The 23,883-nt window shown below is 44.0% G+C and overlaps 1 protein-coding gene across 1 annotated transcript in view; it reads right to left on the bottom strand.

Annotated features, from left to right (window-relative positions):
- Positions 1-11,820: 11,820 nt before the first annotated feature.
- Positions 11,821-23,883, bottom strand: part of LOC127000675 (sucrase-isomaltase, intestinal-like) — an 84,291-nt gene continuing 72,228 nt past the window's right edge. The window contains exons 11-19 of the mRNA XM_050864655.1: positions 23,133-23,323; positions 21,388-21,495; positions 20,815-20,951; positions 18,296-18,419; positions 17,557-17,686; positions 17,230-17,391; positions 13,758-13,906; positions 13,035-13,164; positions 11,821-12,719 (exon numbers count right to left, since the gene is read on the bottom strand). Coding sequence (XP_050720612.1) covers positions 12,501-12,719; positions 13,035-13,164; positions 13,758-13,906; positions 17,230-17,391; positions 17,557-17,686; positions 18,296-18,419; positions 20,815-20,951; positions 21,388-21,495; positions 23,133-23,323 — 1,350 coding nt within the window. The 3' untranslated portion in view covers positions 11,821-12,500. The remainder of the gene's footprint in view (positions 12,720-13,034; positions 13,165-13,757; positions 13,907-17,229; positions 17,392-17,556; positions 17,687-18,295; positions 18,420-20,814; positions 20,952-21,387; positions 21,496-23,132; positions 23,324-23,883) is intronic.

The following is a 23,883-nucleotide window of genomic DNA, read 5'->3' as shown; positions in this document are numbered from 1 at the left end:
CGTAATTAGCATTATGTGCAATGAGAGTGAGCTGCAATTTGTGATTTTTCACTTGGAGGTTGCATCTATTACAATAAGCTCCAATGTAATTGTTTCCTGATTTTTCATGGTCATGATGTTTTACTCCTTTACCTTTTAAAAAACCCTGTTTACAGAGAAGACAGTGAGTTTCTCAATGTGAGGTGTCGTATCTTCATCGGTCATGTTGATTTTATTGTAGCCTTTAGAAAATTTTAACTTTTTCCAGGCACGCTGCATTGTATGAATAAAATGGTTTACAGCATTACTTCCACAGTAGGATACGCTTTGTACTGTTTCTCCGTTTCTATTCACTATAATGTAAGCATACGCTATGGCAAAGTGATGTCTCTTTACACATCCAGATACATTCGAAGAAGGCTCTACGAGAATACTCTCAAAGTCATAGAATGCTAAATAAGATGGCTCATATGCCTTAGCATGATTAATAAATTTCACAGTAGAGCCCGCGGGTGGGAATCTTAGTCTTGTGATCATCGTTGGGCAAATTAGCACATGTTCAGCAAGCGTTGTCTTGTTCTCACAGGCGCACAGGCAGATATCGCAAAAATAAAATTTCCCGCGACGTTGGCAGGTAAACAGGTTCATGTATGCGTCAAAGTCTTGGATAAGAGCGAGGTGTCTTTTCCCCAACAACAGACAATGAACAACTTCTTGATCTTTGAGCCCCTTTCTGACTAGAGTTAGTTCGCCTTTTTTGTCTTCAACGTTGTCTAGACAGTAAACGCGAATACTTATGTTGTTTAATCTTTCAAGCAGACCGAGGTCCTCCCAGGATACCGGGGTTGGAATGTTATCCGTATTAATAGAGCCCAAGCAAGCATTCTCCCATTGTCTGCCCGATGGAACTACATTTCTTGACTTTAGATGGCGATAAGCTGTTAGAACTTGGAAAACACAGTCCGTGGGTCCCGAAGGGTTGATAACTTGTGTTTTCCCTGGAACACCCTTAGGATAGGGCACATACTCTCCAATACTATTGTGCAGCATTATAAGAGAGAAGGAAAATTTTACGCTAACTATTTCATCTAACGTAAATCCACTGCCCTCTTCGTCTGACATGTCATGTTCAAACCGATTAACAAAATATTCGGATAGTTCACGTACATATGAATCTATATCATCATAGCTAATTACCTGCATATGACTTATCATATACATATATCTATATTGAACTCGGTCGTCGGGGTCTTCTCTGACTAAACGCAGATGCATGTCAAAGTACACTTTAAAAGAAGGAGGTCTAACCTGCTGGCAGCCTTGGAATACAGACTCTACTGCCTCGCGAAGACTTTCAGTGTTGTTATTGAAATACGATGCAATGTCTCCGTTGTCTGCTGGTGGGATAGGCACGTCGATCGTTGTTAAAGCCCCGTTGAAATGTTGACCAGCTTTCCCCTCTTCCGTCACCCCCCCCGCTGACCCCCCCAACCCCCACTTCCGTCATCCCCAGCTCCAATTACCCCCACTCCCGTACATTTGTTACTACTGACACTGGCTATCAAAGAGCCCGTAACTGAAAGAGCGTATTAATCAAGAGTGTGTGCCACCTGTAGCATGGTGGGCTGTAGGCTGCTATCCGCATTGCAGTGCCATCAGCCGATGCGGAGGATGTGTGAGTTTGAGGTGTGAGGGGGACAGCAGGATCCTGGAAAGGGGGGCGGTGCTGTTCTTTCAGTTTCGTGACGAGGTTGTCGGCCGCGCTCTGCATCGCAGTGTCGAGGGCTACCATGTCGATGGTCACGCCGGAGACTTGAGTGAGGACGTTTGCCACTAAAAGGCGAGCTCTCTGGCGAAGGAAGTGAGAAGATGGACAATGATGAGAAGTGTGTTCGGAGGGAGCTGAGATTGTGGTGGAGGAGGAGGAGGCCCGAGAGAGGGTTGGGGTGGAGCCATACATGTTGAGGTCGAGGGGGGAGGCTGGATCACGGTTACGGTGGGTTGAGCCGGAGGGCTGATGTTGAACTGCGCACGGTCGGGCGCGTTTAGGCCCGGGTAGAGGCAGGAAGTCTTCCTGGTGCAGAGTGGCTGTATAGAGGTGCCGGGGCGCCGCTGTTGTCCCCAGACAAACGTGCCCGGTAGCGCTGGTGTAAGCGATGTGACCTGCTGATTCTCTACCCAGGAAACCTGCTGATCTCGTCCATGTTGGACGCTCAGTAGACGTGATGAGCAGGCCGGGTTCCAGGCATGGTGTTCTTGGCTGCAGTTGGGGCATCTGTGCTGGATGACCTGCTTTGCTTTATATTTATCCAGGCAGACTTGCATAGGAAGATGGCACATGGCGCATTTCTGCGGACGGGCGCTGCCGTCCCTGTGGTCTCCGAACAATTGACATCGGTAGCAGCGCAATCGTCCGGGGGTATACGGACGGAGGTAAAAATATCCACAGTTCCTCATGTCCAGTTGGATGGGGAGAGGTCCTCTGATGGTCACGAGGACCTGCCGTGTCTCTTCTCTAAAACAGGAGGAGAGGCAGCGTGTTGCTTCCTCAACCTGAGGGTGGCACTGTAAAAAAGCGAGAGGCATACGGAGAAGATAGCCCATCACAATCCCTTTGGTTGTTTGGGTGTGAGGTTCGATCTTGAGGCGTTTCACTGTTGCTGAGTTGTCGGAGTATATCTGGTTAAGGATGACATAGTTGTCTTCGTCCTGAGGGATGAGTACAGAGCTGCCATCTTTCCCGATCAGGTTGCGCATGTTCAGACGAGGGTGCCCATCCTCGAAGGCTATGACTGTGTCATAGCTGGTCTCAAATCCCACCTGGGGCGGTACACGGAATGCAGGGAAGGGGGACAGAAGAGGCGGAGGGCGAGAAACAAACACTAGTGAGTGATTGAGTGAGAGGGGTAGAGAGCAGACGTGTGTCTGTGTGAGCTCCTCGGAACTGCTGAGTCGACAATGGCGGCAGAACCACGAGCCTGAGAGAATTGTGTTGCGTCTGTGAATGTTTTACAGGCGAGAAGTTGATACTACTGCTCCCCTGTTTTCCTCTCTGCTGAAGACTCCCATATAAAGCTCTTGAACCGGTCGTTTAATCAGTTTTTGCTACCTAATCTGTTGTATAAGATTTTACAATCATAACCATCCTTTACTTTCTAAACTTCCTCCATCTTTTCTTCAGTCTCATTTCACTAGGTTTGCATCAAATCTCAATGATTTGGTATTTTCAGCTGTACGTTTTAATACTTCCCAATTTTCTAGAAGCTTTGTTCCATGTATAACTAAATTGTGGGACCAGCTTCCAAATGACTTTGTTAAAACTGAAAACCTGCAGTTATTTAAGAACAGAGTTAATAGTTTTTTACTAAGGTGACTTGCTCTTTCCTAAGGCCAATGTCCCCCCCCTTTCTGGGACCATTACTGGGTATACAGTTCCACGAACTCTCCAGAGAGGCTGACATTCTTGGCCTATAATAATAATAATAATAATAATAATAATAATAATAATAATAATAATAATATACCTAATATACATTGGATTTGCACTCCATGTCTTCATAAAACATCTCTCGCTACCAACATTGTAGAAAAAAATGGATGAATTCAAGACAGAATTATCTAAAGAAATATCTGTGGGAAAAGATGAGGATGAATTTCGGGTATCCATTAAAAAGGAGGAGTTCAGTCAGGTAGCTGGTGTGCTTTGCGCTGAGCAAACCGAGTCGGCTGGCGCCAGTTAGGGTAGCGTAGCGAAACGCAGGAGGAAGAAGCATCGCCTTCTCGTCAAGGCATCTGATCAAGATAAAAAAAGCTACTGATATGAAAAATTAAGTTCCCCAGGCATTACAAGGCATACTGATTCAAGATTCACGAATGGAGGTAACATTGTTATGAACTTTGATGATGAGAATATAAGGAATGAAGCAGCTCAGAAATTGGAAAATGTAGAGCAAGTTAGCACGAGAAGTGTGGGAAAATTAAGGCCAAAGATCATGCAATGTACTTAAAGAGGAGACCGGGGATAAGATAACTGAGACACTGTTAAACAGGTATGAGTTGCTACACTCGATTCCTGGAGTTGAGGGGAAAACTGAGAAGATTTTCAACAAGACTGATGCTGGTGGTACAATGCACTATATTTTGAAATGAGATCCAACTGTTAGAAAATTGATTGACAAACATCATGAAAAGATAAAACTAGAATGGGGAGTGTATACCGTGAGAGATAGATACCAGCAATAATATGCCACTACTGTCAGAGATGCGGGCATCTTGAGGCCAACTGTACTGCCAAGAACAATGAAGAAGCCCCAAATTGTTACAAGTGTGCTGGTGATCATAAGTCAAAGGATTGCACCATGGCTGAAAAGAAATGCATTAATTGTGTGAGGTACAAGAAGCCTGAAATCAACCACTCAGCGAATGACCAGTGTTGTGTAGTTCTTCAGACTGAAACTGAGAGAATTCGTAACATAACGGATCATGGTTTTAATTAGTGTTTGAGACTTGAAGGTAAATGGGGTTAAATGTTCACTGGGTTGGAAATAATCGTTGGATACTGAATTGTGATACTATAAAGAAAAGATCAGATAAATGGAAAAGGAAATAATAGATATTTGTGATACTGTAAAAAAGGAAAGATTAGCACGAACCTAAACATGGTCAAGTGACTATGATAATGCCAAGTTTATTAAAAAAAGACATACGTAGGCTATTTATGAAAGCAATCAAGACTCACTAAGACGTTTGCGAATAAGTGCATTGAGGATTATTATTGAAGCTAAAACACCGTAATTGTGACGACCCTTGCGGAGCGCTGCGCTGGCAGCGGTGCGGGGCCTGAAACCTCATCAACGGTAAACGATAAACGGTAGTCGGCATGGGGGCGTGGGGAGTGGAAAAGCTGGGCGACAATTCGGAGCGTTGCTAGTGCTCTGTTGGGGGGCCCAAGGCCGGGACTCCTTTTTGTTCACCATATTGAAGCCATCAGCAGCAGCAACAGGAGTGTAGGTGGTAGTGGGCGAGTCCTCCGTGTGAGCGGAGGCAGCAAGGTCTTACTCGGAAGCAGCAGCAGTCGAGGGGGCAGGGGTGCGGGCCGGGGGCGGCGGAAGAGATGGAAGGCGTAAGGGTAGAACATTTGAAGTTGGGTGAACCAGACACTGAAGCTCGGCCAAGGGTGAGGAGACGAGGGTCACGAAAAGTAGAGGTGGCAGGTTCTGTCATGGAGGAGGTGTCCAGTGGACGAGCGGCTTTGGTAGAGCAGACACCGAGAAGCGAGAGTGAGGTGGAATCATCGTTGGAGAAGTGGTGGCGGTTCCGTTTCTGAGCAGGATTCGTAGCCGAGCGGGATGGGAGTGGGTGTGTAACAACAGGACGGGGGAGGCGGGAAGCCATGTTGCCCCTCACGATCACAAAAGACCATAGCGACAACACATCCAGGGCGGAAACACAGCTAGCTAATATGGGGAAGGAGGAGAGGGCTGGGGGGAGGTACCCGCCAGAGAAGCCTACAGCGACGGTCTCCTCTCATCCTACCTCTATGGTCATACCTAAGCTGGTAATGACTATACCTGATCATTTACCCGTACAGCCACGTGAACGTCTGAGAGACGTCCACTTTTATTTTGCACGAGGGACCGTGGACGTCTCTAAGACGTAGGCATTTTTTTATCATAGCTCGCAAGATATTTTTTTAATAATAATAATAGATAATTGATTTCGCGGTATGAGTGAGTTTAATTAATAAATTTGGCACATGATACACTAATTGGGAACTCGCCTTTGATTTTCAGGTGACTTTTAGGCGGTATGGTACAAAGAGCGAAACACTACGACTAAGCATGTGCCTTTTTTTTTTTTTTACAGCAAGGGAGACAGATCAAGGACACAAAATAAAAATACAACAAAAAAGCCCGCTAGGCACTGCTCCAATAAAAGCAAACATAATAAGATGCCAGCGGATGGGTAGGCGGTGGCTGAGTGGTTAGCGTGCGGGCCCCGCATTCACCGCGCCATGGACGACGTCGGTTCGAATACCCACGCTACCACCTGGGATTTTTCAGTCACCGCCGAGTGGCCTAAGATTACCCACATGCTGTCCAGAAGACCACCCATCAACTCGGACTCTAGAAGAAACCGCCCAAGTGAATCAAGAATGAGTTATGGGGGCCAGCATGAGCCAAGCATAAATGGCGCAACTATAAAAATTGCCTGCGCCATGACGGGCTTGGGCCGACCACCAGGCCCCTGAAGAAAGCCTACCGGCGCTACAGGCGAAGACGTAAAAAAAAGTCAGTTTCAGAAGAAGAGGTGTTTTGACACTTCTCTCTTGAAAGAGGTCAAGTCCTAGGCAGGAGGAAATACAAATAAAGGAAGACTTTTCTAGAGTTTATCAGCGGAAGGATAAAATAAAGAAGGTGCTGGTTAATTCTTGCATTAGGGATTTGGACAGTATAGGGATGAGCAAGAGTAGAAAATCGAGTTCAGCGGGGCCATTGGAGGAGGGGAGGCGTGCAGTTAGCAAGTTCAGAAGAGCAGTCACCATGAACAGATTGGTAGAAGATAGAAAGTGATGCGGCACTACGGTGGAATGTAGAGGTAAGATACTGTCAGTAGAAGGAGAGGAGTTCATGAGACGAAGACCCTTAGACTTCACTCTGTCCAAGAGAGCTGTGTGTGTGGAGACCCCCCACACGTGATATGCATACTCCATATGAGGGCGGACAAGGCCCCTATATATGGACAGCATATGTGCGGGTGAGAAGAACTGGCGAAGACGATACAGCACGCCTAACCTCGAGGAAGCTGATTTAGTAAGAGTTAGAAGCCTTCAGTTAAGATTGTGAGTTAAGGATAGACCGAGGAAAAAAAGGTAGAAGAAAGTGACAGCTGAGTATTATCGAAGAATAAAAGCGAGTTGTTTAGAAGATTGTGTCGAGTTGATAAGTGAAGAAATTTAGTTTTTGAGGCGTTGAAGGACACCGTGTTCCTCCTACCCCAGTCAAAAATGATAGCAAGGTCTGAGGTTAAGCGTTCTGAAGCCTCCAGTCTGGAGTCTTGTAGTTTCTGCTGGGAGAGTCTTCTGTTGAAATAAGTTGAATAATGCAGAGTAGAGTCATCAGCGTACAAGTGGATAGGACAGTTTGTTTTGGAAAGATCACTGATGAATAATAGAAAGAAAGTGCGAGATAAGACAGAGTCCTGTGGGACATACGGTACTGTTGATAGGTTTAGAGGAAGAACACTGACCGTCTACCACTGCAGAGATAGAACGGCCGGAAAGGAAACTGAATATAATGGTACAGGGAGAGGGATAGAATCCATAGGGTAGTTTAGGAAGCAAAGACTTGTGCCAAACCTTGTCGAATGCTTTCGAAATGTCCAAGGCAACAGTGATTTTCACGAAAACTGCTAAGAGAGGATGACCAAGAGTCAGATAAGAAAGCAAGATCAACAGTAGAACACCCATTTGGGAACCCATACTGGCGATCAGATAGGTTAGAAGCTTATGAATTTTCCGATTAAGGATCGACTCAAAAGCTTTAGAAAGACAAGAAATCATTCCAAGGGAAATCTAAAAAGTACATCATCAGGTCGTCCCACCGAGCTGAAGCAAAATGCCAGATGCACCACCTCTTCGATGGGTTCAGAGGCTGTACAGGAGCGATTGGACAGCATGTAGAAATGAGGTTGTGATCAGAGGAGCCCAACGGAGGAAACAGTTTGACAGAGTAAGCCGAAAGGTTAGGGATTAAGAAGAGGTCTTGCTCTAGAATGTTGGGCGTGTCTCCAAGGCGGTCGGGAATACATTGAGGTAAACAATGCAGTAGGCTTTTTCACCAGGCTGGTCAGTGAAAGAGAATGAAAGCCAAAGCTGGTGGTGATTATTGAAATCTCTCAAGATGGAGATTTCAGCGCAAGGAGGCTGAGCCAAAATGTTATCCACTTTAGAGTTCAAATAGTCAAAGAACTATATATAGTAGGTAAAGTTAGGTGAGAGATAAATAGCATACTTTTTTTAGGTGCTGCCTGTAGCGCCGGTAGGCTCTCTTGAGGGACCTCTTGGACGGCCCTAGCCCGTTAACGGCTCTGGCGAATTTTATTTATAGTGACTTCCGTGATTGACCCATGCTGCCCCCTGGCGCTCCTCTTGAACGATGTTCCTAAAGTTGGGGTTCATTGAAGATCCGGACAGCATGTGGGTAATCTTCATCCAATATAACTTTCAATTAGTATCCAACATCGACGTCGAAGAATCTTGGCAAGACTTTAAAGCTCGATTACTAACTGAACAAAATAAATCCGTGCAGTCTTGTGAAAAGCGCCGAAAAGTTAAAAATCCTTCGTGGTTTAATAATGAAATCAAACTTGCTCTCCAAAAGAGGAGCTTGTTATATAGGCAAAAGAAAACCGATAACTCTACCGAAAATAGTACACGGTACTACGAAGCAAGACGGCAAGTCAAAAGTTTAATATAAAGAGGCGAAACGGAGGTACGAAGAAAACATTGCGGTAAATTGTAAGTCATATCCTAAAAGTTTATTTTTTTTAGATATTTAAACAACAAAAAAGAGATTTGAAGTGGGATTGGCCCATTAACTGATAATTCGGGCAATATCGTGACAGACAGCCGAAAATAGTACACGCGAACACGTTAAATTCTTATTTCGCCTCTGTTTTTAATAGTAATTGTACCGATACTGCTGCTGTTCCTAACACTATTAAAATCCCAGCCATTCCCTCCCTGACTTTGAAATCAGTACATATTTTTTTTTTTTTTTTTTTTTTACGTCGCGGCCTATTGCGCCGGTAGGATTCTTTCCGGTGGGGCCTGATGGTCGGCCCAGCCCGTTCTGGCGCAGGCGTGTGTTTATAGTGGCTCCATCTTGTGTTGGCTCATGCTGCCCCCGGAACTCATCTTTGAGCCTCTCTTTGGAGAGGTTATCTAGAGCCTGGGTTGATGGGTGGTCTTCATGCCAGCATGTGGGTAGTCTTAGGCCACTCGGCGGTGACTGAAAAACCTCAGCTGTGCGGCGGCCAGGATTCGAACCCGCGTCCCTCCTGGAGCTCCTGAACGCAGGGCCGTCACACTAACCACTCAGCCACCGCTGCAGTCACTTAAAACTAACAAGTCCGGGACCCGATAAAATATATCCAAAATTACTTGAAGAAATATCAAGAGAGATACTCAGACATTTAACAATGCTGTTTAATATGTCTTTGCACCATGGTGTCGTTCCTAGTGTTTGGAAAATGGCTAACGTAACACCCATTTAAAACAAAGCGACCGAAAATTACCGGATAATTACAGGCCAATCAGCTTAACTTCAATTATTGGTAAATTATTTGAGACAGTTATTCGAGATAAAGTAGTTAGCTACCAAGAGCGTAATTCGCTAAGCCTGGACTCGCGCAACATGGTTTTCGTAACGACAGATCTTGTTTGTCGAATCTATTAACGTTCTATAACGAGCTTTTTGCAGTCTATGATATTGCAAAATCACTTGATATTATTTATTTGGACTTGCAGAAGGCGTTTTATAAAGTTCCACAATACAAGTTCTTCATAAAATCAAGGAAATAGGTATCGGGGGTAAGCTTCACGAATGGATCAAGCACTGATTAAGCAATAGAAATGTTAGAGTTGTAATAAATGGAGTGACCTCTTAGTGGCTGGCAGTCACTAGTGGTGTCCCCCAAGGCTCTGCCCTGGGACTCGTTCTCTTCGTCATTTACATCAACGATATTGACCTTGGTCTCAATAATTTCATTAGTAAATTTGCGGACGACACGAAAATTGGCAATGCGGTACTTACAGAATGTGACAGGCGGAGCCTACAAGAAGATTGCGTAAAATATCAGATTGGTCAGTAAAATGGGAAATGCCTTTTAATATAAACAAGTGCCAGATTCTGCAGGTTGGATCTTGAAATATAAAGAAGGATTATGAAAAGTGCGGCGTTAAAATTAAAAGCGCTCACTCGGTCAAAGATCTTGGCGTCACAGTCGCGTCTAACCTTAAGTTTTCCTAGCAGTGCAACGAGTCCGTTAAAAAAGCAAACAGGATGATGGGTTTGATTAAGATAAATTTTTCATTAAAAAATAAAGATGTTATACTACCTTTGTATAATAGTTTCGTCAGACCTCATTTGGAATATGCCGTGCAGTCTTGGTCTCCCCACCATACGAAAGACATTGCTAAATTAGAAGGTGTTCAGCGTAGAGCAACCAAGATGATTCATTCATTACGAAACAAACCCTACGAGGAAAGGCTGTCACATCTAAACCTGTTTTCTCTTGAAAAACGCCGCCTAAGAGGAAATCTGATCGAGTGCTTTAAAATCCTTAACCGTTTTACCAACGTGGATCCGACCAAGCTGTTTGTAATGGATGATTCGACGCGAACGAGAAATAATGGCGCTAAACTCAAATGTAGACAAGTTCATTCAGATTGCACAAAATTATTTTTCACTAATGCTGTCGTTCGAGAGTGGAACAGATTACCACCATCAGTGGTACAGTGTAACTCGATTCCATCGTTTAAGAATAATCTTGACCGCTATCTCAGTTTCAACGTCATGGTGGCCGCATTACAACTGTCACTTAGGTTTATGACAGACCACCTAGTTTGGGCCTTAGGGCCTGTGTGGTCTGGTTATCCATGTAATTCTTTGTAATTATATGTAACTCTCTCTCTCTCTCTCTCTCTCTCTCTCTCTCTCTCTCTCTCTCTCTCTCTCGTTACAGTCCCAGAGCATGGGTAGGCGGTGGCTGAGCGGTAGCGTGCAGGCTCCACATTCACCGCGTGATGGACGACGCGGGTTCGAATCCCCACGCTACCACCTGGGATTTTTCAGTCACCGCCGAGTGGCCTAAGACTACCCACATGCTGTCCTGAAGACCACCCATCAACCCGGACTCTAGAGGAAACCGTCCAAGTGAATCAAGGAGTTCCGGGGGGGCAGCATGAGCCAATGCAAAGTGGCGCCACTATAAACACTTGCGCCGCAACAGGCTGGGGCCGACCATCATGCCCCACTACGAAGGCCTACCGGCGCCATAGGTGAAAACGTAAAAAAAAAAAAAGCAAAACAAAACGTAATAGAAGCACGGTGTACTTAGTTTCGTGTACTTGCTATCTCTCCTTTTGCACCACGTTTCTGTCATACATTTCATCACATTTCTGCTTTCCTCATTAGTGCGTAACTATAATAATTATTCCTATCATTCTGTGTTTATCACTTTATCAGCCTCCTCCTCCTCCTCAAAGATTTATCCCCTAGTATCACTAGGGGAAACGGGCCCTTTTCCTAAGACGGCCCAAGTGCAAAAATACTCCCTCCCTGCGCGGGGGAGCACGGGCTAAGCCAATTGGCGGCCCGTAGCAGGAGGCCGACAGACCGACTCTATCGGCGATCGAAATCTAGCCGACCGGGTCGGTCCTTCGACGAGGACTGGTGTGTCTCTGCCTTTATCAGCCCATGCGCTGCTCTCTCCTATTTGTATTTCTTTTTTATGTAATGTTTTCTTATATTTGTACCAAAGGTGATTAGAAGGAATAGGAGGAAAACTTGCCTACTTCTCATCCTTGAATTAACCCTCATATTAACCTGAACACAAAAACATGCAGGTTTCATTGAATTTTAACACTATTTAATTTTAATTAGCGATATCCACTTTTCAGATATTTCCAAAGATAAGAGAAAAAAAATGGTTACATCTTTTCACGGCTTCATTTCAAGTAGTACATAAAATTATGCAAGGCAAATATACTTATGGCACAAGTTCAGAGTTTTATTATGTCCTGTGAGGATGGTGAGGGTATAAAATGAAGCACAGGGGTGTTTTCGAGATTTTTATATCCTTTTAGGTAGGTTATTTTCAAAATCGGAATAGAAGCAGCTCAAATGTTTTCTCTGAGTTGCGTGTGTCGTGGAAACTAGTTGTTTTCTTCTCTGTCCTCTGGCGTGCGGTAAGGGCGTTTTCCTAAAATCTCCATGTGTGTGTGTGTGTGTGTGTGTGTGTGTGTGTGTGTGTGTGTGTGTGTAATTCACCACGGCCTGATCACGAGTTGGACTCGCTTTCGCCAGCAGGTACTCTCACGACGTGAGCAAGTGCTCATTATTGTCGATTTCTGTGTACTGCCAGGACCTCACACACCACACACCCCATTCTCCTTGCTCAAGGGGGGATAGTAATCACTCCTAGTCAATGGAAAGAATCCGGCCTGAGCGGGGCCGTGAAGCCTTGTAGCGCGGCGCTCTAACCGATTGACCTACTGGAGCGGTGTGTGTGTGTGTGTGTGTGTGTGTGTGTGTGTGTGTGTGTGTGTGTGTGTGTGTGTGTGTGTGTGGGTGTGTGTGTGTAATTAATCTAAGCTGATGTTTGGTGTGTGTGTGTGTGTGTGTGTGAGAGAGAGAGAGATAGAGTGTGTGTGTGTGTATAACTACAAAGAAAACAAAAGTAGGGCAGCATAAACTCGTGAGGCGCGCTAGAAAACCACCCTGGACTTTGACTGATGCCTAGGAGATCACGACGGTGAGGGGCTCGCTGAGAGGCGCGCTGAGGTTAATGGTAAGGACTTCAACGGCCGCATCGAAGTTCCAGTTTGTGTCCGGGAGCGTGGCGTTGTTCACCGTGATGGCCGTCGGGCTCCCGGAGGCGCCGTAGATGCTGATAACCTCGAAGTTGAACCCAACGACAGATTCTTCACCGTGCATGATTGACGTTGTGAGTATGTTCTGGGAATGAAGCGGCGACATGTCATGAATCTTGAGAAATTAAAGGCAGGGAAGGAAAACACGAGTCCCGATCTAGGTTAACCAAAAAGCCACACTATAAATTCGAAGGAATAGAAGAAATGACAAAAAAGCGAAAGTGAAATGCTGAAATGAGTCAAAACCAGGGAAAGAAAACTAAAATATCAATCTACGTGAAGAAAAAAAAAGAATAAAAAACATCGAGTTATAGAGCATATATATAAAGGAAAACTGACTCATTCTAAATCACCATAACCCGGGAAGCAAAACAAGACCTTTGCCGCCTTTGCCACTTACTTCGAGGAATTCCATCGTGCACATGTAGCTCGTCTCCATTACATTGCCGTCACCACCGTCCCAGTAGAATCGGCCGAAGGCATAGCCCGTTTCATTCAGCGCCACCGTCATGCCGTATGGATTCTTCGTGCTGTGGAAGGGAGTCAGGGGGTGAATGAGAATATTAAGTGATGCTGGAGTATTTGGTTGGTCCTAGTCTATGTGAGCTCGGGCGGATCTTTTTATAGTGGTACCCATTGAGGTTTATGCGACACTTCGGTCACACTTGCCCCCAAGCCAATAATGGGTGACAGGAGTATAGATGGACTGCGATGCACTAAATGATGTGGAGTATAAAGGCACCTTTGGCATTGAATTGTAGTAATGTTTTTAGCATTTATCTTTCCTGACGGGAGCAGCTCGTTGTTTCTTTGTTTCTTTTATTATAGAAAGAATATAGGTGAATGGAAAGGATAGAAGGGAAGAAAAAAGGAAAAACAACAACAAAAAAAAACAAGCAAATAAATAGTTTAGGAAAAGGAATCCAGCTGACAAGGAAACCAATCATGAAGAAAGAAAGAGAGCATAAAGTAAGAATGAAAAAAGAAGAAAGAAAGAAAAAGAAAGAACTTAAGCAAGAAAGCGACGGCCAGGTATGGAACTGACATTACGAGAAGACAAAAGCAGAAATAAACGGGAGAGGAGTAAGAGGGAAAAAAACATTATGACAACTACCACTCCTACCTCTCCACCGTGTTGATGGCGGGTTCCTGGAAGGGAAGGATCGTACCCCCACGCACGTACAGGGGGATGACCTCAAGGGGAGCGTCAACGGTGAGGGTAGTGGGGCCTGTTGCGGCTAGACTCCCCTCGATCAAATTGTACCAGACGCCCTGCAAAAAAGATGAAAGAAAACTCCTGAGTGAGTGAGTGAGTGGTCGTGGTCGTATGTGTTGCGTCTTGCTCCACGCGGAAAGTGCTTTGTCGACATGGCTGCCAAGGCCAAGGTCGTGAGGGATTTGTGTTACGTTTGTGAAGATTTCACAGGCAAGAAGTGGATTGGACGTTGTTTGTGTCCTAAATGGTGTCATGTGAAGTGTGCTCATTTGACTGGAATTAAGCAGGATAATATACCTAAAAATAATTGGATTTTTTTTTTTTTTTTTTTTTTGTTGCCTTGTTGCCGCCCGCCCAAGGTTTCTTTTCCAGGGGGCTGATGGTCGGCCCCCCGTTTTCTGCTGGCGCGAGCGTTTATAGTGGCGCCATCTTGCATTGGCTCATGCGCCCCCCGAACTCCCGCTTTGATTCGCTGACGGCTTCCTCTTAGAGTCCCGGGTGGTGTGGGTGGTCTGGTAGCATGTGGTGGTGTGTTTTTTTGACTCGGCGGTGACCGAAAAAGAGAGTGGTAGCGTGAGGATCGAATCGTCGTCGCGTCGTCGAACACGGGTCGAATGGGTCCACACTTCTATCATCTTCCACCATTATTCCCTATTTGCACCCCATGCCTCCATAAAGCGTCTCTGGCTACCAAAATTGTGAAAAAATTGGAAGAATTCAAACAAGAATTATCTAAAGAAATATCTGTGATTAAAGATGAGGTTGAATCAAGGGCTGAGAAGGTCCAGGAGGAGCAGGGATCAGTTCCTGACGCGGTTCTTGCAGACAAAGCAAATCTTAGTTGGGCTGAGTTGGCGAAGAGAGACAGAAAAGTCAAGAAGAATCTCCTAGTTGTGAAAGCTTCCACCCAGGAAAAGAAGGCAAGAGATATGAAGGATGAAGTTTCCCAGGCATTGAGCGGCATTCAAATAACTGATTCAATATTCACAAATGGAGGTAATATTGTCATTAACTTTGATAATGGGAACACAAGGGCTGAGGCTGCTCAAAAATTGGAGTCTGTTGAGCAAATTAGTACCAAGAATATTCGAAAGATGAAACTAAAGATCATGATATGCAATGTGCATAAAGAGGAGCCCAAGGAAAAAATATAGGAGACCATCTTGGACCGCAATAAGTTCTTACGCACAATTCAGGGTGTTGAGAATAAGACTGAGCTGATTTTTAGTAAGCCTGCAGCTGGCGGCACGATGCACTACAGTTTGAGGTGTGACCCAACTGTGAGAGAGCTGATTTACATGAATCATGACAACTTGAAATTAGAATAGGGAATATAGAGACAGATACCATGCAATTATATGTTATCATTGTCAGAGATATGTCTTTCTTGAGGCCAGCTGTACTGCCAATACCAATGGAGAAGCCCCGAAACGTTTCAAATGCGCTGGTGATCATAAATCAAAGGAGTGCACCATGGCTGATAAGAAATGCATAAATTGTGTGAGGTACAAGAAGCCTGAAATCTACCACTCAGCGAATGACCAGTGTTGTGTTGTACTTTAGACTGAAATTGAGAGAATTCGCAACATAACCGACCATGGCTATTAATTAGTGTTTATACTCAAAGACAAATTGTGTGTTAAATGTTCAGTGAGTTGGAAATAATTTACTGCTAACCCAAACACGGCCAAGTGACTATGATGATACCAATTTTATTAAAAGGACATCAGTAGGCTATTCATGAAAGCAATCAAGAGTCACTCACTACGACGTCTTGAATAAAGTCCCGTTCACACTGTGCCAACTCTGGGCCACGACAACCCACGACTCTAGGGTACACGAGGTCCTAGGTGTTGATGTGAAAGGGTCTGGCATGTCTTGAAAGAGGTTTTGGGACTGTTGCCGAATGCTGCCCCGACGTCGTGACGGGAGTCTGGAGTCGTGGGGGTTAGCACGACATGCTGGCAACTAGTTGGCCGAGTGTCCCAGACAGTCGGCAAGACCCCAAGACCCCAATAACCCCCCCCCCCCCCCCGTCTTCTTGGAGCGTGGGAACCAACTTGTAAAATGGAAAAGTCGCTGGGTTGTCGTGGCCCAGAGTCGGCACAGTGTGAACGGGGCTTAACATCGTAAATGTTGACGGCCCTCGCAGAGCGCTGCACTAGCAGTGGAGCGGGGCCTAAAACCTCATCAACGGTCACGGTAACGGTAAGACTGATGTGAAAAAAATTTATCAGTTCTCAATATTTAATTAAGAGCAGACCACCAGCAACATCTCACACGAAAATCGTAAATACATAAATATTGACGATTCCGGTGAACTCTATGGGGTGGAAGAAGTATAAATATTATCATCATTTCGCGAAGGTGATGGCCCAGTACTCCTGCCTCTAACTTACCTGCCTGCCTGCCTGCTTGCCTGTCTATCAAACTTCTTTGCCATGCAAGCGTCCTTCTCTCCTTCTTGGTTAAGTCCTGCATTTTTTATCCCATGTATCGATCTCCTTTTTCGTTTTCTGCTAGTTTCTCTACCTTTTCCTTCTCTCAGTTTCCTTCCTTTCCTTTCCTTTTTTTCCATTTTCTCTATCCTTGCTTATTTGTTTTGGATACGTCCTGTCCTGCATTTATTTCATTCCAGTTATTGTTTTTTTTTTTATCTACCTTTTCCTGGTCCCATTTTCCTTCTTGTCCTTTCCTTTCTTAACAGCCTTGTATGCGTACCCACTTTTCTCTTTTATTAATTACTTTTCTTGGTTACGTCCTGCAATATTTCAATAATGAACTGATTTCCTTTTCCCTTCTTAGCTTGTTTCTCTACCTTTCCCTTTTCTTACCTTCCTCCTCTCTCGTCCTTTCCTCCCAGCCCTATGTGCATATCCCCCTTTTCTCTCTTCTTGGTTATCTCTTTTTAGATTCATGTGTGTAAGTTTCTGTTCGCACGCTTACTTACCTGTCTTCTTTCTTCCTGACTGACAAGATTCGGTTCTAAAGTAAGATGCGACTGATCCCGTTTCTTTTAGTTCTGATTAGGGTTACAAATCAGTGAAAAAGCTCAACAGTCTTCTAGTTGGCTCTAGCAGATGAGCTTAAAAGGAAGATTGTATGGGCCGTACTCTCACAAGAACTATTTCAAAAGACCACAAAGGAAATTAGTCGGGTTATCATGAGTGTCTTTCATGTTCATGGTGGAGAGGCCATGTAAACCTTTTTTTTTTTTTACAGTAAAGGAAGCAGCTCAAGGGGGATAAACAAGAAACAAGAAAGAATTAAGAGTTGCTCCCTAAAAAGAAAATGAAATGAGTGGCCAGAAGGGAGGATCAATTTCGGAAAGAGAGATGTCTTGACCCTCTTTACCTGTCCTTGTCCACGTGTGACTTACCTGTGGGAAGTACACGTCCCTGGTCACAGCGCCTTGGGTGATGACTGGCGCCACCATCAGTCCGTCGCCCCAAAGGAATTGGTCATCCACGTCCCTTGCAGTGAGATCATCGGGGAAGACGTTGAGTAGCGGCCTGATCACCGTTCCTCCGTGTCTGTTGGCCTGATTAACGAGTGAAAGAGTGGAATGAGAGATCGGAAGGCGAAAGAATGGACAGCAAAAATTGAAAACAGGATGAAGAGTGGTAACTCAGTTCACATTTATGAGTTTTGAGAGTAAATATTGATTTCTACGAGATAAAGAGAGAAGAGAGGAGTATATACTTACCCGGTGGAAAAAGAAGTAGAGGTAGGGCAGGTACCTGTATCGCACGCCCAGGATGTAGCGCGAGATCTCCGCCACCTCGGGCCACATGCCGGGGTCCTGGTCTGCCATGCCGTTGGTGTTGTGGTTACGACTGTAAGTGCAGGAGAAAGAAACTCTAGACATTGTAGTAGTGAAGATGGAGGCAGCTAGAGCGAGGTGATGCGCTGATGCCCTTATTCTCAGACTCTCTCGGCTCTCACAACATATATTTCCATATGTCTTAAAGGAGACTAATCGGGTTCTCATGGGTGTAATTTACGTTGATGGTGTAGCAGCCTTGTCAAACTCAGGCTCCGTATACTTTGACGCTTTCGGCGCTAACAATTATGATATCCAAAGGCTGCAAAGGCATTAGTCGGATTCTCGTGAGTGTTCTTATTTTGCATTCTTGGTGCAGAACTATCAATAGGCTCATAAAATTATTATCAACAGTAAAATAAAATCACCAGAGGCGGAATTGAAACTAGTATTATGTGTTCCAAAAATGTCTTTAGTATCGTTTCCAGGTTTGTGTTTCGATTTCCCTTCCGTTGCCGCAGCCTCGCATTAAACGTTCTCCCAAACTCTTTAGTTTCGTTCCCAGGTTTGTCTTTGGTTTCGTCTTCCGTTGCCGCGGCCCACCGTTATGGGTTCCCCCAAAAGTCTTTCGTTTCGTTCCCAGCTTTGTCTTCGGCTTCCTTTCCCGTCGCCGCCGACTCACCTGAAGGGGTAGAAGGCGCCCAGCTGCATCCACCTGGCGCACATCTCCATGTCGGGCTCCTGGAAGAACCCGCAAATGTCGGCGCCGACCATCGGCATGCCGAACATGTTGAAGTCGAAGAGTCCTGCGGAAGAACAACACTGGCATCGGAAGACATAGTATCCGCCATATTCCCGTCTAGCGATGTTTTCCTTCCCAGCAGTGATGTCAGATCAAATCATTCTGTGAAACACTCTTATCTGGTAACACTGCGATCTATAGTTTTCGGTTAATGTTATTAATTAAAATACAAGCCACGTATTTTCGTCAGACTGTGTTATTTTCAGCAAAGCAGCCTGATCGTTCCATAATCTTTAAAATAACTGGGCTACATGAGGGCACATTCGTTGACTTCAATGCTGTCTGTAGTCACATATGGCCGTCTGCTTGTACGCAATATGTAACAAGCAGTAGCTGCCTAGGAATAGCTTTTTGCACCCTGTATGTAAGCGTTTGCGCTAAAATTCTTAATATTAAGCTATACGCATGCGATATATACTACAGTGGGTTGGCAGCTTAAAAAAACTCGCCCGTGACATATGTTGTAAACATCCTGTGCACAAGAAATCTGAGTGACTTCCCTATATAATCCTTCCTGCCCAGCACAAGAGATGATTATCGATGTAGTACTTACCTCATGTACGAAATATGGATGAGAAAACAGTTAAATTAACGAGGTTATAGTCCATGGTCTCCTTTGCCAGATTATCGTACTCAAGAGCAGCGTATTTACCGGTTTCTGGCCACTAACTGTTGCCAAGCACCAATAATTAACCAATTAGACGATAACCATATATGAAGGCAGTTATTTGGGTGGTGAATGCAGTTTTTGGGTCGGAAATCGACAAACATAAGAGGCAGAGTACGACAATCTAGCAACGTTGTCCAAGGTTCAGCTGACGATTGTTGGAACACGCAGTGATGCCTCTTCCTCTATGTGAAAAGCGTATAACTTGAGCAATTGAATATTTCGCAGTTCTTCTACTTCTACTTATGAATAAACAAAATGTAATTCTTATTTTGAAACATAATTCTCACTCATACGTTTCACTTTATAGAGCATACTTTACACTGTCAATAAACGTGACACCCTGCAGGATAATATCACCCTATTTCTTCACTTCTACACTAGTCTTATAAACGTGTTTGTATCTTTAAATTTTTCCTCATATTCGGGTCAAGGTGGACTGCAATTCACGTATTTTACGCCAATGAGAATATACTAGCATTTCATTATGCATAAATGACGATATAATACCTAATTATGTCGTAAGGAAAAGGTCCAAGGGATGTCTGGAGGTACCTTGGAAATGCTAAGTTTTCCTTCGAGGATGATGTTGGGGGACGGGAATATGGGCCATAGATGATGGGTATGCACAATATCTTCCTCCTCCTCCTCATACTAATACTAATGTTAATTATAATAACCCAATGGGGAGGCGGTGACTGAATGGTAATCGTGTGTGCCCCGCGTTCGCTGCGTCATGGACGACGTGGGTTCGAATCCGCCGCTTCTACCTGGGGTTCTTCAGTCACTGCCGAGTTGCCGAAGACTATCCACATGCTGTCCTGAAGACCACCTATCAACCCGGACCCTAAAAGAACTGTCAAAGTGAATTACGAATGAGCGCTTGGAGGCAGAATGAGCCAAGAAAAGAGTCGCCAAAGGAACTGATCGTCCATGTCCCTGCGCCACGTCGCCTGCGCCACAATGGGTTGGATCCGACCATCAGGCCCTACCAAGAGAGCCTACCGGCCCCACAGGCGAAAACGTAAAAAAAAGAAGAAAAAAAATGTCCTGTGCAGTCCAACGGTTTCCTCATCACTTACAATTCCTCCCTGTCTGGTGTACTCCATGATTCTACACACACACACACACACACACACACACACACAGAGAGAGAGAGAGAGAGAGAGAGAGAGAGAGAGAGAGAGAGAGAGAGAGAGAGAGAGAGAGAGAGAGAGAGAGACGGGTAAGTGGGAGGGAAGAACAGAGAGAAGCCTTATTACATCATACTAATCGTACATCCTTCCCACACACAAGTCAAATTGTGTGGCGAAGTGGGACGAAAAATACATTGAAGCTTAAAGTATTGAAATAATAATAATAATAATAATAATAATAATAATAATAATAATAATAATAATAAAGAGATATAAACAACGAATAATAAAACTCTTTACTGCTTCACATAAATAGGGAAGGGAGAGAAAGTAGAAGACGAAAAGTAAAAAAAAAAAAGATAAAAAGATAAAAAAAGATAGAAGAACAAGAAGAAGAAGAAGAAAAATATGAACAAGAATAAGAAGACAAAGAAGAAAAGAAAACAATATAAAAAAGGAAAACAAGAACAAGAAAAAAACTGAAAAACAAGAAAAGAAAGAAAAGAAGACGAAGCAACAAAAGAAGAAAAAGACTACGACGATATGTTTCGAGCAGTTGATTGGGTGGACGGAGTAAGAGAACACCCCACACTTACCCACAATGGACATCTTCATATGCGACCATTCGGCTGCATTGTCGCCGAGCCAGTGGACGGCGTACTGGCCGGAGCCGACGAAGGTGGAACGGGACAGGACGACGGGACGGGTGCCAGGGAACAGTTCCACTAAACTCCTGCAACAGCCACGGGACAGTAGGAATAACACTCTCAGGAATGGAAAATAGACTATTAAAATGATTTATCTACGGTTCAATCCTTTAAGTAGGAAGAAAAGGAATTAATAAGTTTTCCCTAAAATCTAATACATTCAAAAGCAGAGATGAGGTGATTAAAATGTCTTCCCTACGATCCAATCCCTTAAGAACGGAGAATAGGGTAATAAAAACTTCGCTCTAAAATCTAATACTTTCAAGAGCGGAGAAGAGACGATTAAAGAGCTCTTCCTAAGATATCAACAATGACTTTAAGAAAAAAGAAGAGGCAATTAATTCAAAAGTTCTTTCTACGATACAGTCCCTTAAGAATGGAAAAAAAACATGATGGAAAAAATCTCTCTCTCTCTCTCTCTCTCTCTCTCTCTCTCTCTCTCTCTCTCTCTCTCTGGCTCACCTGTACGTGGCCACCGTCTCGGACCAGCCGTAGAGAGAGTGCACATCGTAGTGGAGCCAGGTGTTGACGCCGTCCGTGTGGTTGGCGGTCATGCAGATGGTGTGGTCCCTGGGGGTCGGGGTTTAAAGGGGGATGGTGTTATTTGATTCCTGTCGGTGTTTTCGTTGTCATTGATATTCTTATTTGCGTTTAGACTATTGTCGTTATCTTAATTATTACCTCCGCCAACGAAGTTAAAGGAGGTTATATTTTCGGTCCGGTCAGTATGTTTATTTATTTATTTGTTTGTCGTGAACAGTCTCCTGTGCACAATTTTGCGGATATCTCAACTAATTTTTCAGGGAAGTTTCGTGTCCATCCAGAATATAACCCAATAAAGATTTTATGTCAAAAGTGAAAGGTCAAGGTCAAGGTCGCACAAAGCGTCATTTTCGCCATAACTTCGGTTCTCATCATCGTAAAGACTTTAGACTTGGTTCATATTTTAGCTCATGGAAAGACGCACCTTGCATGGCATTGACCTTGACCTTTGACCTTGACCTCGAAAAGTTCTCCCAAGGTTAAAGTTTAAAAAAAATATAATTTTATCAAATTTCGAAACAAGCTTCCATATGATGCACCTTGCATCCAGTATAGAACCCATTAATTTTTTTTATGTCAAAGGTCAAAGGTCATGGTCGCACGAAACGTAATTTTGGCCATAACGTCGGTTCTCTTAATCGTAGAGACTTCAGACTTGGTTCATATTTTAGCTCATGGAAAGACGCACCTTGCATGGCCTTGCCCTTTTACCTTGATCTCGAAAAGTTCGTCCAAGGTTAAAGTTTAAAAACTATAATTTTATCAAATTTCGAAACAAAAGCTTCCATAGGATGCACCTTGCATCCAGAATATAACCCATTATTTTTTGTCAAAGGTCAAAGGTCAAGGTCGCACAAAACGTCATTTTGGCCATAACTTCGGTTCTCGTCATCGTAGACTTCAGACTTGGTTCATGGCCTTGACCTTGACCTTTGACCTTGACCTCGAAAAGTTCGAAACAAATGCTAACTTATGATGCATAGGATCACAGTTGATGCCCATACCAATTTTGAGGATGATCTTTGGCGGAGGTGTGCACTCTCCGAGTGCTATGCGTCTAGTTCATATTGTTATTCTTTTTATTGTTTTTCTTATGCTTATTCATATCCTTTATTTATTATTCCTATCCTTGTTCTTCTTACTCATATTCTTGTGATTATTCTGTTTATTCCTCTTATTCTTAATCTTAATCAAATTCTTCTTATTCTTACTCGTCTTCGTCTTATTATTATTATTATTACTATGTGTATTATTGGTATCATTATTTACGAGATGCAGATTACCAACATTAACTGTATTTTTGGCTTTACCTACTCCACATATATTCTTCTAAGCCATTTTCCTTTTTTTTTAGCTCCGTGGTGCAGTTGTTAGTTTGACAAGCTACGAATCCGCAAGCCCGGGTTCGAACCCCGGGCCGAGCAGTCGGGATGCAGCTCACCCAGCTGTTCGTCTTCCTTTCTGTTGCAGGCTGGTCGATAAATGGGTACCTAGGGACAGCTGGGGAAGGTAAACTGTGGTAACCGGGATGTTACACTGGCCTTGTGTTCCAGGATAATGGGTTAGTAACCGCCGCAGGCTTAAAGCTTAAAGTCCATGACAATGCAACCGAAATGAGCACCATAGCTATGCGTATACCCCCAACTTTACTTTAGTGGACTTACGTGATCCTTTTGCTCTCGTTCTCGCCCGAGCGGACCGTCATGGTGGGGTAGACAGGATCGTTGTACTTGTCGTCCATACACTTGAGGCTCCACGGCTCCTGCCCCGCCGGCCAGTTCCACGGCTGCTCCAGGTTGGTGCCGAAGTTGGAAGGCTCGTTCATGTCAATCCAGAGAGAGTCGAAGTTGAGCACCTGCACGGAATGAGAGAGGAGGCGTGTGTGTGGGTTCTGATGCATGTGGATGGTTGATGCTCTAGTTGTTGTTGTTTTTGCCTCTGTTTTTGTCTTTCTTGTCGAAACTGCTGCTGGTTTTATAGTTGGTGCGGCTCTTTTCACTAACATTATTATTATTATTATTATTATTATTATTATTATTATTATTATTATTATTATAATTATTATTATCATCATTATTATTATTACCATCATTATTTTTATTATTATTATTATTATTATTATTATTATTATTATTATTATTATTATCATGTTTATTACTAATAGTAGTTGTATGATCCTTTTTATTACTAGTATTTAACTGAAATCAACCAGAGCAGCAGAAAGTGAAGGATCCCTGCGCTAACAAACGTGTGGTGATTTACACGGCTTCAAAAGTTCGATATTTTGCAGGAAGGGAGATCTAAACTAGACGCAAAGCAATCCGAGAGTGCTTACCTCCGCCAAAGATCGTCCTGTAAATTGGTATGGGCATCAACTGTGACCCTAAGCATCATATGGAAGCATTTGTTTCGAAA

This window comes from Eriocheir sinensis, chromosome 19, assembly GCF_024679095.1.
Source record: "Eriocheir sinensis breed Jianghai 21 chromosome 19, ASM2467909v1, whole genome shotgun sequence".
Lineage (NCBI taxonomy): Eukaryota > Metazoa > Arthropoda > Malacostraca > Decapoda > Varunidae > Eriocheir > Eriocheir sinensis.
The sequence above is the reverse complement of the archived record's forward strand: the minus strand, read 5'-3'. Positions and strand labels throughout refer to the sequence as shown.